At 33.3% G+C, this 14,403-nt stretch overlaps 2 protein-coding genes across 5 annotated transcripts; one reads left to right on the top strand and one right to left on the bottom strand.

Annotated features, from left to right (window-relative positions):
• Positions 1 to 1,787: 1,787 nt before the first annotated feature.
• Positions 1,788 to 12,804, top strand: LOC123214397 (probable helicase MAGATAMA 3). Of its 4 annotated transcripts, none has more exons than XM_044634135.1 (21): positions 1,788 to 1,972; positions 3,242 to 3,441; positions 3,518 to 3,680; positions 3,938 to 4,071; positions 4,434 to 4,640; positions 5,845 to 6,033; positions 6,153 to 6,188; positions 7,078 to 7,163; positions 7,339 to 7,389; positions 7,783 to 7,894; positions 7,976 to 8,081; positions 8,647 to 8,744; positions 9,529 to 9,633; positions 9,710 to 9,802; positions 10,343 to 10,396; positions 10,712 to 10,770; positions 10,871 to 10,955; positions 11,147 to 11,515; positions 11,936 to 12,058; positions 12,144 to 12,230; positions 12,438 to 12,804. In XM_044634135.1, the coding sequence occupies exons 2-21, from the start codon at positions 3,340 to 3,342 to the stop codon at positions 12,675 to 12,677; spliced, it is 2,499 nt and encodes an 832-aa protein (XP_044490070.1). In that variant the 5' UTR covers positions 1,788 to 1,972; positions 3,242 to 3,339; the 3' UTR covers positions 12,678 to 12,804. The 4 variants fall into 4 exon arrangements, with proteins under 4 accessions (XP_044490070.1, XP_044490073.1, XP_044490072.1 ...); XM_044634138.1 differs by having other exon boundaries at positions 1,789 to 1,972; positions 3,242 to 3,406; positions 3,521 to 3,680; XM_044634137.1 differs by having other exon boundaries at positions 1,789 to 1,972; positions 3,242 to 3,406.
• Positions 12,805 to 13,088: 284 nt separating this feature from the next.
• LOC123214243 lies at positions 13,089 to 14,167 on the bottom strand. The gene has a single exon (XM_044634023.1). The coding sequence runs from the start codon at positions 14,106 to 14,108 to the stop codon at positions 13,089 to 13,091; it is 1,020 nt and encodes a 339-aa protein (XP_044489958.1). The 5' UTR covers positions 14,109 to 14,167.
• Positions 14,168 to 14,403: the final 236 nt, after the last annotated feature.

The following is a 14,403-nucleotide window of genomic DNA, read 5'->3' as shown; positions in this document are numbered from 1 at the left end:
GCTATTTAAATCCTTCATATATTATGTAATATCAAAATACCTTCATATTTTTCTTAACATTTCATTTAACCTCCTATAATTATATAACCTTTCATGTAACACCATTTTATGTTATCTTGTATCAAAATACATCTATCCATTCTTAACCTATCATTTAAATCCTTCTTGTATTATGTAATATCAAAATACCTCATATATTTTTTTAATATTTATTTTATCCCCTATAATTATCTAACATTCCATTTAACACCCTTGTATATTGTCTCATATTAAAATACATCTATCTATTCCTAAAATTTCATTTATAATGCTCTTACAATGTTTAATATCAAAATGTCTCTCATATTTTTATAACATTTTATTTGACCTTCTATAATTATCTAACACTTTATTTAACACTCTTGTATGTTGTCTTATATCAAAATATACCTATCTTTTCTTAACATGTTATTTAAATCTTTTATATATTGTATAATATCAAAATACCCCCCATATTTTTCTAACATTCATTTAACCCCTATATTATTATCTAATATTCAAGTACCCTCTTTACAAGACATATAAACTAGATTTAATAAATAAAATTAAGTTTTTAAGTTAAGATTCATATAAATATATTTTTTTCACGAACTGACTTTTTTCAATTCGAATTTAGAAATACGAACTTTTTTCGTTTAAACGAACTTGTACTAATTGATATTAAGTAAAAGTGAGAGTAAGAATGAGTGTTTGAGTGATATGAAGAGTGTGTGTAATAAAAGTGAGTGAGAGAATTTATGTAGTGTGGTGAAGGATAATTTTGGTATTTTATAAAAAGTTAGGATGATTTTGCTTAGGAATACGAAAATTGAACATTTTTGCTTAATGGAGGGGGTAAAAAGGGCATTTAATATAATTTCCCATAAATAATTCAATGTAAATTACAAATATCAATTAAATTTTATTCGATCTAAATTTAATTAAGTCTTGACATTAACGCCAACCCTTGACATTAACGCCACTCTGCTCTTCGTCTGGCTTTTTTTAAACCTGAATTTTTGTATTTTATAATCATCAATATAACATTAAATAACATTATAAAAACATTAAATAACATTATAAAGTCTTGACATTAACGCCAACCCTTGACATTAACACCACTCTGCTCTTCGTCTGGCTTTTTTTAAACCTGAATTTTCGTATGTTATAATCATCAATATAACATTAAATAACATTATAAAAACTTTAAACAATAGAAATAATATGAAATTACAACATTAAACAATTTAACAATATAAAATCATAACAAAATTATATTTTATATAAAGTTATAAACATAAATCTACTATATATTATTTGATTTTCTGTTGTTCATCAAGAAAACACATAACATATGCTCTTGAATCATGACTGACTTGAATATAAATGATTTTGCTATGAAATCTTTACAATAAATGTTAATTCTCTAAATAAATTCAACAATTTTTGTCTCTCCCTTCCTTATATCCAAGTTGAATATCTTGTAATAGCTTTTTCAGAAGTTTTGTTATTCAATTATATATGTTTTCTCTGTTAAATAATTTTTTTTATGTTACAGAGATTCCTTCTTTACTGAAAGATTGAGATAAAATAGAGAGATAGTGTTTTTTTTTTTTCTATGAGTTATACCAATAAAGATATTTTAAAAAATAAATTATTATTTTGGTATTTTGGTTTAGGGTTTAAAAGAAATAATATATATTTGCTGTTAAAAAAATAATGATATTAAAAAAAAAAAATTCAATTTCCCCAACATATATGCTAGTGCCGCCTTTTAAATCTAAGACACTTGCTCCTACCAGTCCCCAGCCTAATTCCCGAAGCAAAGTAGGATCACCGAGCTAGCGAGCCAGCCACCGGCCGACCACCGCTCATCTCTTCTTCCTCTCTCTGTCGCTTCTCTCATTGTAGTTCATCTCTTCTCGACGTCTGTCTTTCTTCCCATCGTTTTCGGGTAACTGTACATAAACCAAATACAAATTGTTTTTAGTATTGAGAGAAACATAGTGTTTTTTCTCAATCGCTAGCTTTGTGTGTGTGTGTGTGTTTCTTTTTTTTTTATAAATTTTTAACTAATGTATCGCTCATCTCTCCTTATTCTCGACGTTTCTCTTTCTTCTCATCGTTTTCAGATTAGTGTACACAAACCAAATAAAAATTGTTTTTATTTTTTGAGAGAAACATATTGATTTTCCTTAATCGTTAGCTTTGTGTGTGTGTGTTTTCTATAATTTATCCTATGAAAACCCCCAAACATTATCTAGAAATATGATTTTTTATTTTCAATGTGGAAACATGGTTTTTCAAGGTTGCGGCCAGCCGCATCCAATACAATCCTATAGCTTACATAATTATTTGTTAGTTATACTTTTTTTTTTCACAATTTTTACTTTTGGTAGTGTAACTAGAAAAATTCCAACTTAAATTAAGTAGGAATTTCAGATTTTTCTGTTATTTATTATTATTATTATATTTGCGTTTAATTCTCTGGAAATTTTGGATTGGTTTGGGTCAGCTCGGTTTGGGAACTTTTATTTTGTTGAAGTGTTTTGTTTAGTTTCTTTTTTGTGTGGAGCAAGATTTTTTGTTTATTTTTTAAATTTAATTCTTATTTTTATTTATTTAATTTTGATGTTTAGATTAGAACACATGCAGTCAGAAAGGCTCATGAAAATATTCTGCAGAAGTTATTTTGGCTCAATTTGATCTATCTCGTCCGATTGGTTTCAATGATTAGTGTGATTTTTATTTTTAAGCTTTTCGAACTCTTGGAATTGCTTATAATGTTTGCTTGATATATGACTGTGCGTTTGTTAAGGTTTAGTTTAAGCATTTAGAGACCAATAGAGGTCAGCTTTAGCAATTGTCATATTGCCCATACGTACCACTTCATAACTCCCCAGTCCAACATATACCATACATGTTTCATAACTCCCCAATCCCATTTATTCCACATAAATATTAATCCTAACAACTTCTTATCCTATATAAATATTATCCTAATTAAATAATATCCTAGTCTTCGTATTCAAATCTCCATCATTTTCTTATAATTTGTTATCAGTATCATCCTAATTATTATCATAATAAAAATTAATCGATTATCAATTCATAACATAATATTGCAATTTTATTTTGATAGATTGTGTCGTTTCATGTAAAAACGTGTTAAGTGAGTTAATTTGTGTCAACTAGTTCATAGAACAGCTTGTGTTTTGTTTAGGTGTTTTTGACATGATTCTCATTCCGATTGGGTTTGGGTTGAGTATCTTCTAACCAGAAACACGAAAAGGTACGACTTTTCTTGTGTTTTGGTAGTAGATGGCAGCTGACAAAGACAAGCCTCAGGATGAAGCTTCAATATACCGTTTCTGCAAAACTATTCTTGGTTGGGACTACTTTCGCCTTCTTAAAGAATTCAGTGTATGTACTTGTAAATATTTGTGTATGTTTTGTTTTCAAATTATGTTTTGATTTTTTTGTTTTTATTATTTCAAAGCAGAAAAATAACAAAAACAGTAAAAATGTTGATGCTTCCGTATTGGGTTTGAAAGAAGTGAAGGACATTTATAAGGACGTGGATGATTATTTGGCTACCTTTGAGCCCCTTTTGTTTGAAGAAGTCAAAGCTCAGATTATTCAAAAGAAAGATGACGAAGAAGGTGTCTCTATTTAGTTTCTTTTTGCATCCCGAGAAGTTACTTTAACTCTTATTATTTCTTTTTGTAAGTTAATGAAAGTGCAAGTAATCTGAAATGAAATGAAATTCCAAATAATTTATGTTAAGCAATTTGCTATTAAGGTGGTTTTGGTTTTGTTTCTTTCAGTTTCTTAGTATAAATGGATATGTTACTTATCATTTTTCATGTAATTTAAGGTTTAGAGTATGACACAAAAGCTTTGTGATTGGTAATTCCAGTGCGAGATTGGAAACTTAGGTTGGTCATGGAATGTGGTGAGGTTGATGAGTTTCACTTACCTGCTGTTACTTATAATGCTGAGGAAGAAGAGCAGATATCACCAAATGATCTTTTACTGCTTTCAAAAGAGGAGGTAACTAGAGCACTGAACATTTTATCTTTAATTGTATTAGAAACTGATTTAATATTTAAAATATTTCTTGTGAATGTATTTCATGCAATATCAAAGGAATTTATCTTGAGATTTTCTGCAAGTTCAGTTTTTATTACTGGGAAAATTGTAATAGAACTAGTTCAAGTTCATTTTGTTATTCCAAAATGATTAAAATGATGAGTGAAAATAGTGGGCTTCTTATTTTTTGTTTTCCAGCTTCTTCTTTCTGTATATCATTTCCCCTTTGTTCTTGCCAACTGATTGGAATCTATATATATTGTTAATCAAATCAGTAATATAGCTTATGGTCCTGACTTATTGGAGGGCATTACTTATTTCAGTTTAAGGAAGGTTCAAAATTGCCAACAACCTATGCTTTTGCACTGGTGGAGCATACCCAACCAAATCTTCTAAGGCTTAGAATGTACTTAGCTGGAGAAGTCATACATATGAATGAAGATGCTGTTAAATCTGAAAGGCTAGTGAATATGTGCTCTCTTATCACTTCATCTGTCAAAGCAGTAGAGAAATGTTTGTTCAGTCTGAAGGTAATTTTTCAATCCGCACGTGTTTCTACCTTGTAAGCTGCCCATCACTTCTTTGAGCATATATTAATATGTTTATGTTGTTAAAATTTGGTGCTGAATGACATGGAAATCACTTAAATGGACTAGTTAGATGTGGAAAATTTAAGGTTAAACAATTTTGCAGATAATAATTTCTATTGAAATAATGCTAGCTAGGACAAAGTGTACATGACAGAACAATTTCATGATTTATGGCCATGTTTTTTTAATGTTAACCCAAAAAGTCTTTAGCTTATATATGATTTGTTTATAGAGTAAATTCATAGATATGTATTTTCTAATGGTTGTTGGTAGAACAAATTAAAAAAAAAAATTGACCCATCTTACTAGGATTTAAAAAATTAATTGGAAATTTTTTTGATGTTACCACTATCCCTTCATGTATTTCTTTGAACTTTTACTGAATTCTTCTCTTTCCTCTTCTCCTGCTCCACTTCATTTTTTCTTTCTTGTTTTCTTCCATATTTGGAACATTGGCTAAATAAAACTATAGTATATAATATTTTTCTTTGGAAATATGTACTTTTCTCCTATCTTGTTCTTTATCATCTGATTTCTGAATTACTGCCACAATTACCAGAACAATAAATTTAAAATTTGAAGTTGCGTTAAATATATGGATAGGTTTTGAAACATTTCTTGATACCCCTTCTTTGCATATGAGTTACATTTTAATTTTTTTTCTTCGTTTCAAGCTGGCTTCTTAAACTCACCTTGAAAAATTTCCTTCAAAATGGGTGTGGATTAGTATTTTCAGTTAGGGATATAGGAAGCTGGAGTTTATGGTCATTGGATATACATTGTTACAATAATGTTAAATATTGAATAAACAAGTAGTTTTTTTGGATTTTAATACACCTTTAGTAATTCCATGCTTTCTGTGGAATTATTAATACATCAGAATAGAGGCTTGAAGTGGTTTTATATGAGGAGGAAGAATGGCTATAAGATGCTGACTTGCTTATAACATTATCATGTGGCCCAATTTGACAAATGTATGTGATTATTCTGTCTTAAACTTATTCTGTCTCTTCCAACTACATAATCAGTCAAAATGATTTTTCTAACCATGACACACATATTACAAACTACATCTCCTATAGTTTTTTATTTATAACAATATCTGGTTTGGGCTTGCCTTTAATGGATGCAATATATCTTGTAGATTTGCAGCTTATCAACTATTGCCCGGGAATATATTGCTCTAAGGTCAATTGGTTCTCTCCCTTTTAAGGATTTGATATTAGCAGCTACAGAGAAAACTGCTGCTCAATCCCAGAGTTGGAGAATTCCTAGACCCCTGGATGAGTATATTAAAGAAAATCATAATGTCTCCCAACAAGAGGCGATATATGTATGTTTCTACTTGACTGCATCCATAAATATACATAACCCCAGCAACTCACACATACAAAATCGTGTATCTTTGCTTGTTGCTTCTTTTAGTCTAAAGAACATTACTGTTTGTTGCAGGAAGGTCTATCTCGAAAAGCCTTTGTCTTGATACAGGTTGGACATTTTGTCTTTATCTTACTTTTATATGTGTGTTTTTTGCCAGTTTTTTCATCTTATGGTGTCAAAGAATGAATATTGTCAGTTATTTGGGTCCCCAACTTATTAATTGTATTATTTTCACAGACAGTCCATAAATCTTCCTATAAAAAAAAAGTCTGAGGTATCCATGTAAATGCAGGACATATTTTAAAGTATGCGAATCTATTTAAAACTTTGATTTTAAGATATTGGTAGACTTGGATTGTTTGTCATGACTAGGAGAGAAGCTTTCCTCGTTGGAAAGTTGTTAGATAGTATGGCTAAATTTGGTTGTTACACAAAATACTGACATAAGGTAAGAGTTCGGTTAAATTGGCATTTCACCTTTTCCCAAAGTTTAAATGGTAAGGTTATTGGCAAAACCCTCCTTCAGGTTTCTCCTTTCATACCTGGTTAAGTTTGTAAAAGCATCTGGACGTCTCCTACTATTAGTTTTATGCCATAATATTTAACAGTAGATGGACTTTTTCATTTTGGTAATTGATGATGCAGTGCAGCTTAAAAATAAAATTCTTGGCACTGCTTTAGAGTTTCTCAAACTTTCTTATCTCTCTCTTAGCAATATATTGCTAGACACCAATTTCACTTCCATTTACCCAAAAACACACTTTGAAAGAAGCATGAAACAATGCATAATCTTTTTTTTCTTGTTTCCCAAGTATACAATAGAGTAGTGAACTAAAACAACTGTAAAATGATATCATCTGTCATTTGGCTGTATTTGACTGGTTTTATTTGTTTCAGTGGACAGGTTGATCCTTTATTGTTAATATATATTTATAGTCTTATTATATATTATATACTTCAATCTGTGGAAGCTGCATGCCTGCTTTTTTTTTTCCAGGGCCCCCCTGGAACGGGGAAAACACAGACCATACTTGGACTTCTTAGTGCCATTTTGCATGCAACTCCAGCTAGAATGCAGTCCAGGTATAAACATGCTGTTCTCTTTATTTTTGCAGTTTCTAATTGATTGAGATTCCATAATAGCTCTTAGTTTGCTGTGGTTTTCAGAACTGCAGATCAGGATAAGTTGCACGTTTGCAATTTCCTTTTTCAAATTTCATCTTTATTCTTATATTTTTCTCGTTGATTCTTCATGTAGAGGTGTTTTGCGCGAAATACAGCGTGGTCCAGAACTACCCATTCATGAGAAGTATGTGATACTCAATAGTTTGCTTTCAATGAAGTTAATTACTACTTGTACTATGCACTTGACCAGGGATGATATTTACTTTTTATTTTTAAAAATACAAATCTGTTAGGTATATTTTTTTTATTGCCTTTTTTAATGTGATTTAAATTAATTAATTTGTTTATATAATTTTTTTATAAAACCAGCTTCAAGAAGAAAAACTGGATCTTTTTATGATAATTACTTTTCATTTTTTTTAAAATACAATTCTATTAGGTATACTTTTTTATCGCTTTTTTAATGTAATTTAAATAAATTTTTTGATAAACTGTTAACCAACTTCATGAAGAAAAACTGGATCTTTTTATGGTATTCTGTGTTTACTCACTGACCTGGTGTTGAATGTTTTAACAGATTCTGTCACTGGGGACAGGCATCCCCATGGTTAGTTGGTGTTAATCCCAGGGATAATATTATGCCTATTGATGGTGATGATGGTTTTTTCCCTACCACTGGAAATGAATTGGTAAGTGAGAACATATTATGAACCTTGTCAGAATTATATTATGAGTCTCAGATCAGTATTCTAATGTAAAGTATTCTTCAGAAACCAGAAGTAGTTAATTCCAGTCGAAAATATCGTGTACGGGTGCTGGTATGTGCCCCATCAAACTCTGCACTTGATGAAATTGTAGTACGCCTTCTGAATACTGGTAAAATTTCTCTCATTCTTATGTTTGATTTTCTATTGTTAGCTTTGTTCATTTTGAAGGGAAAATTGTTGAAATTTCAGATAATAAATTAAAGCATTAAGTGAAAGCTTACTGTTATTTTTCTATTATTTCTGGTATATTTTGTTATGTTATAATGCTAGCTAATATATAGAATTCTCCTAAATAGTTAGATAATTACCAACTAGGATAAGTCTATATCAATAACAAAATAGAAGATATAGATTTTAAATAGATAATAGATAATTATCTATATAAAAATTTAATCTGATAACTAAGAACTCCTACAATAAATAGAGGAACTTTTGGCTGTACTCAGATGAATCATGAGTAACGTTACTTGGTTGATTTTTTTTTTTTTTGGTATAGAGGAATGTGAGCAATTTGGCTAATTCTATGTTAAAAACTGTGACAAAGCAGATACTAGGTGGCTGATGAAGTCATATTAAAAATATGTGGAAATGGAGTGCTTTTTTCTTGAAGTAGATATATTCTGACATTCAACTGTCATAGCTGATGTAACATTTTAATGTTTCTTTTTCCTCAGGGATTCGAGATGAAAATGTTCGCTCATATACTCCTAAAATTGTTCGGATTGGTCTTAAAGCACATCATTCTGTCAATTCAGTTTCCATGGATCACCTTGTATGTGTCTGACAGATTTTAAAAAAAAACTGAAATTTTGTTGTTGATAGTTTAGGTGTCATTGTTGTTGTAATAATTATGCCATCATTGTCATTTTTGATTGTCTAAAACGAAATAGAAAGGAACCAAACCATACCTTTTATTTTTCAAACAAATTGCTGGTAAACTGGTCTGTCACCTTGACTCCCCTTTTGCAAGGTAGATCATTTTCTAGGTTGAGGGTTGTGCCATTCAAAAAGTGTGATTTTGGAGCTATTAAGCCAGCCAATGCTATCTCATGAGTCATTTTGTATTTCTGTATTCTGCTAACCAACTTTTATTATCGTTCATAGATTCAACACTACCTTGGAAGAATTTTCTTGTTTAATATCAGGCTCGGTTTTCTTTTGAGCCTAGCTTCATAATTTAAGGTTGAAATCTTCACAAAGTAAGCAGTTCCAATGCTGGCTGGTAATTGATAAGCTTAAACATGAATACTGTATGCCTTTATAATCCAGGTTGACAAGGTAGAAAGAAGAAAATTTAATTTAAAGTAGGATGGCTTAAAGCATCAATAATAAGAAGGCTGAGCTTGAAAGATAAGAATCAAGGATTTTAACGACCTTGCTGCCAGAATAGAGCATGTATTTGTGGTCAATTGTTGCTGATTTACACTATAGAGAGACACAATATGATGCTTGTTGATTTGAACTGACTGGGTTTCCATTGAATTTCGGTAGATTAACTTATAGTAGTTTATCAAACATTATTAGTCTAGATTGACATGAGAGATTCTCCTTTGCAGGTGGAACAAAAACGTGATGACTCTGCTGCTGATAAACAGAAACATGGATCCACAAGAAAGGATAGGGACAGTATCCGTACTGCAATTCTGAATGAGGCTGTGATCGTATGTAATTTTAGCCTTGTGTTAAAGTTAAATTCAGCATATTAGAATTTCATTTTTAATTTTGTAGTACTGGTAGGTCTGCTCTACCCTTAGCTTCAGCGGTTCAGCTCTCCTCAGCAAATTGAATCATGGTTTTGATGTTGCTATAATAGATGAAGCTGCCCAAGCTGTGAGTGCCTCAATTTCATTGATTTGCAATCAGTTCATGTTCTGATGGCTAGTACTTTAGTCTGAAAATTCAATTCAAACTTCTTTACAGTTCATTGAAATATGAAAGTAGAATCTCTTTGGAACAAGATGAGTAAGAATCAGAATCCCTGGCAAAACTATAATAAAATGTTAAAGGCCTTCAGTTTTTCTTAAGATCTCCCTTTTTGTGTCTGTAGGATGGGCTTATTTTATTCTTTTTTTCTGACATTTATGGATACAGTTGTCACATAAATTCAAAAAATATCTTCTTGGTTTTGGATTTCCATAGGTGTTGGACAAGATAATAGAACATGTTTATTTTTCTAATTTTCCAAGATTTGTTATACCAGATTTTGTTTACCTTATTAACAGTGTACTTTTATTTCAATATTTAAAGTATTCTGTACTTTGTAAACTCATCTAATTTACATTAGTGTCCTCAAGTGTTCTGCAGAAACTATACATTTGCTTCTCAAAATGATTGTGAATTTCTCAGTATATTACTATCTTGCATTGTCAGGTGGAACCTGCAACTCTTGTTCCTTTAACAACTGGATGCAAACAAGTATTTCTGGTATGTTTCCAAGGAGGATTTTTTTTATAAAACTTGTTACTTGTTTGAGTTATCAGTATCCATTATCTTATTGGTTTTTTGGATTTCATCACATTATTTTAATCAATGCTTGATACATGTCTCTGTGATTTTTGAATACCATTGTTTGTCTTGATGTGGGAAGATACCAACAGTGATAATAACATGGAAACTATGCTGCTGGTGGTTCAACACATGCAAGTACTGTGCATTAAACCCATTCTCATATGTGCCTGCATGCAGTTGATGTTCAAGTTCATGATTATTATGTTATGTTGATGTTGTCATATGACTTAGGTTGGTGATCCAGTTCAATTGCCAGCCACTGTAATTTCTCCTATTGCAGAGAGTTTAGGGTAAAACACTTTGATGATGACAATAATTGATTGTTTTGCAGCTTACCTTTTTTATGCAACTGCTTTTGCTGACTCTCTCTTCCCTGTCCTTAATTTAAAGATATGGCACAAGTTTGTTCAAGAGACTTCAAAGGGCTGGTTATCCTGTAAAAATGCTGAAAACTCAGTACAGAATGCATCCGGAGGTTAGATCAGAAATGTCTTAAAGTAATTTGTAAAAAATTTATTCTTATTGTTATAATAGCAGTTGCAGATATGTTAACCAAGTTCCAAATTTTAACTATTATTCTGGCACGACTAAACCTCGAACCTAACCTGCTTGAACAATGATCTGACTATAATTATTATCTTTTTTGTTAATTTATCCGATTGACAGATACGAAGCTTTCCTTCAAGGGAGTTCTATGACGAAGCATTGGAAGACGGGTCTGGTATTGAGGATTATACATCTCGTGACTGGCACAAATACCGCTGTTTTGGACCTTTTTGCTTCTTTGACATTCATGAAGGGAAAGAGTCCCAGCCCTCTGGAAGTGGATCTTGGGTAAATTATGATGAGGTTGATTTTGTTCTTCTCCTCTATCATAAGCTGGTGAGTATGTTTCCTCAGCTTAAGTCAAGTTCTCAGCTGGCTATTATATCACCCTATCGATATCAAGTGAAGCAATTCCAAGAACGATTCAAGGAAACTTTTGGGGTGGAGTCACAGAAGGTAGTTGATATAACCACAATTGATGGTTGCCAGGTAATAAGGCTTTTTCTTCCTTTCTCTACATTGGAATTTGTTTTCTGTTAACTATTGATCATATTAAAAGATGTTAATTATTTGTCTGTGAGACCTTTTATTTTAAAATTATTGCATGTTTTCCACCCTGAAAAATATTTTACAATTCAACGTGTTTTAAGACCTCCTTGTTACTGGTATGTGGGAAAGGCATACATATTAAAATTTTCAAATATTTATATCAATAATTAATAATAATTTAGTATTTTTAAAGTTTGTTTAGCTTGTAAAACATCAGAGATTTGGTTCACCCCATCCTGCCACGATTCATAATCACTCACTGGGGCTAAAATTGTTTTCAGGATATCATTTACAGATTGCACAATTTATAAGGTTACCTCAGTGTGGCTCAGCATTTAAACTTCTTTTACCTTGTCTCAGGGACGGGAGAAAGATGTAGCGATCTTTTCATGTGTTAGGGCAAATGAAAATGAAAGGATAGGATTTGTCTCTGATTTTCGTCGGATGAATGTTGGGATTACCAGAGCAAAGTCTTCTATACTGGTATGGCTTTATTTTCTGACGTGGCATTTTGACAAATCATGAAGTTCACCTTTACTCATTAACAAACATTGGGTTGCTTCATCAGGTGGTAGGTTCTGCATCGACGCTGAAGCATGATGAGCACTGGAAAAACCTAGTGACGAGCGCTGAGAAGCGAGAGTGTCTATTTAAGGTGAACAGTGTAGCTTTTCTGGCTGTTGTAAGCATCTAGTGCAAGTAATCAGAATATCAGATTAAATGGTTGCTGTCATGTTCTTAAATAACATGACCTTTGCCTTAATTTTTCCCTTAATCTGTTGGTCCTAAGTTATAATGTCCATCTTATTCATTCTGATGGATAACTGTAGCTGTAGTCTTAACTAAAAAGGTACTCTTACAGGTATCAAAGCCATATGCTTCATTTTTCAGTGATGAAAATTGGGAGTCTATGAAGCCGAAGCCAAAGCCGAAGGTTGAAGATAGGGGAGTCCAACCGATGGATGTTGATGGGCAACACGATAATGAAACTAATGCACTCTATGCTAATACGGGAGATGCTGACCAAGAGCAGGCAGATGATAATGATTACAGAGATGGGGATGGCGATGGAGATGGAGATGGAGGGTTTGATGCTGATTAATCTGTAACCCAGGCTGAGAAGAGTTCATAAATGCCTAGGAAAAAATGGGTACATGTTACAACTTTTGTGAATGCGGAAGATATATTGTTTTTAATTGCGTAAATATTCCTAGCTAAAAATTTTGACTTTTTTTTTTTGGTTAAAAACCGAAATTTAAAGAACATGTAATGGGTAATTTTGCATTGGAGGGTAGATTTTGGGTGAGCTATTTAATATTTGTAAAATTACAAGAAATGCAATTTGGGTGTAGCAATTCCTTTCCTACTATGAATGTTCACTCAAAAATCGCTATCTAAGCAAAAACTATCACTTGATTTTACCGCTCATGTCATGTCATACATTGCAATGCAAACCATACATCAGCATACTTCTTTCAACGCCTCACATTTCTCCACGTTCCACATTCTCACTTCACCACCCTATCCGGTTCTCTACCCCTCCGTCATCGTCGCCTGTGCCGACAAACCCCGGGGACACTACAAATTCGCTTGATCCCGTTGCCACATCACTATTTTTCCGCAGTTTCGGCGCCGCGTTAGCATCATGACCTGGTATAGGAGCCGGTGCTGGAACAGGAGAAGAATCTGTTGGATTTGGTGAAGGAGAGGCTGAGGAGTAGTTAACAGCAGGAGAAAGAATGGTGCGGTTAACCGGAGAGACATGGTCTGTATGGTTTCTGATTTCTGTCGGCATCAGAGGAGAAACAACTGTGCGGTTAACTGGAGAGACATGATCTGAATCGTTGCTGTGATCAATCAGCACCGGAGGACAAAGAAGGGTGCGGTTAACCGGAGAGGAATGGTGATTGTTGTGGTTAGTCGGCAAAATCTCTGGAATTCTTAACGGAGCAAACGGAAATCTTGTAACCGGAGGATAAAAAACGGTGCGATTCGGGTGAGAAACCGAATAGTTGGCTGTCTTGAAGCGAAAAGTGAGAATCCCGGCCAATCCATGTACAGCAACATGGTTACCATAGAACAACCCGGGCATGACAACCTGAACGGCGGCGCCGCCGCCTGAAGAAACAACCAGAACAACATTGGCGCCATCGCGTCTGGTAAGGCGCAATTGACACGAGGGCAAGAGCGTGGGGAGGGAGGAGCCGTTGGGGAGGTGAAGGAAGCTTGACCAAGAGACGCGGCGGGGTAGGGCGTGGAGGCGGAGAGTGGAGAGATAAAACGAGGGTGTTTGGGCCATGTCGAGGGCAAAAAGGGAAGGGTCAGTGGGGGCAAGAAGAGTTAAAGAAGGGAGAGAGAGGAGATCGAAGAGGAGGTCGGAAGTGGAGATGGCGTTGGCAAAGAGTGAGTGGCCGTTGGCGCGGAGGAGAGTGAGGAGGGCGTCAAGATCGCTGGTGGAGATAGAAGTTACGGTCGTTGTTGAGAAGAGGAGGAAGGTGAAGAGAGTGAGGAGAGTTGGAATCTTGATCGCCATTGAAGCATAATAGATTTTGAGGTCGCTGCGGGTAGATTTTTTTATAGAGAGTTCAGTTAGTTGTCTTTGGCGGGAATTTATGTAGTTCCCATCAGGTTAGCAGATATCCAAAATACCTGTTTAGGGTAGCTAGGACTATGAATTGTAGACTTGGTCACGATTCATGACCCAGTGGTTTCAATTCAAGACTGGTAGTTTATGATTTGACAAAAAAAAAAGAAATTTTGAATTCGAACCATTGTAGGACGGTTTATAATTGGTTTAAAATTGATTGTTTTGGTTCATGATCGTGATT

The sequence above is a fragment of the Mangifera indica genome, chromosome 4, assembly GCF_011075055.1.
Source record: "Mangifera indica cultivar Alphonso chromosome 4, CATAS_Mindica_2.1, whole genome shotgun sequence".
NCBI classification, from domain to species: domain Eukaryota; kingdom Viridiplantae; phylum Streptophyta; class Magnoliopsida; order Sapindales; family Anacardiaceae; genus Mangifera; species Mangifera indica.
The sequence above is the reverse complement of the archived record's forward strand: the minus strand, read 5'-3'. Positions and strand labels throughout refer to the sequence as shown.

What these genes read in the sequence shown, in the direction of transcription:
- LOC123214397 (XM_044634135.1), top strand. Translation starts at nt 3,340, where the DNA reads ATGGCAGCTGACAAAGACAAGCCTCAGGATGAAGCTTCAATATACCGT. An exon ending in GCCTTCTTAAAGAATTCAGT is followed by an intron (nt 3,442 to 3,517) that starts GTATGTACTTGT and finishes ATTATTTCAAAG; the next exon opens with CAGAAAAATAACAAAAACAG. An exon ending in AGTACAGAATGCATCCGGAG is followed by an intron (nt 10,956 to 11,146) that starts GTTAGATCAGAA and finishes TCCGATTGACAG; the next exon opens with ATACGAAGCTTTCCTTCAAG.
- LOC123214243 (XM_044634023.1), bottom strand. Translation starts at nt 14,108, where the DNA reads ATGGCGATCAAGATTCCAACTCTCCTCACTCTCTTCACCTTCCTCCTC.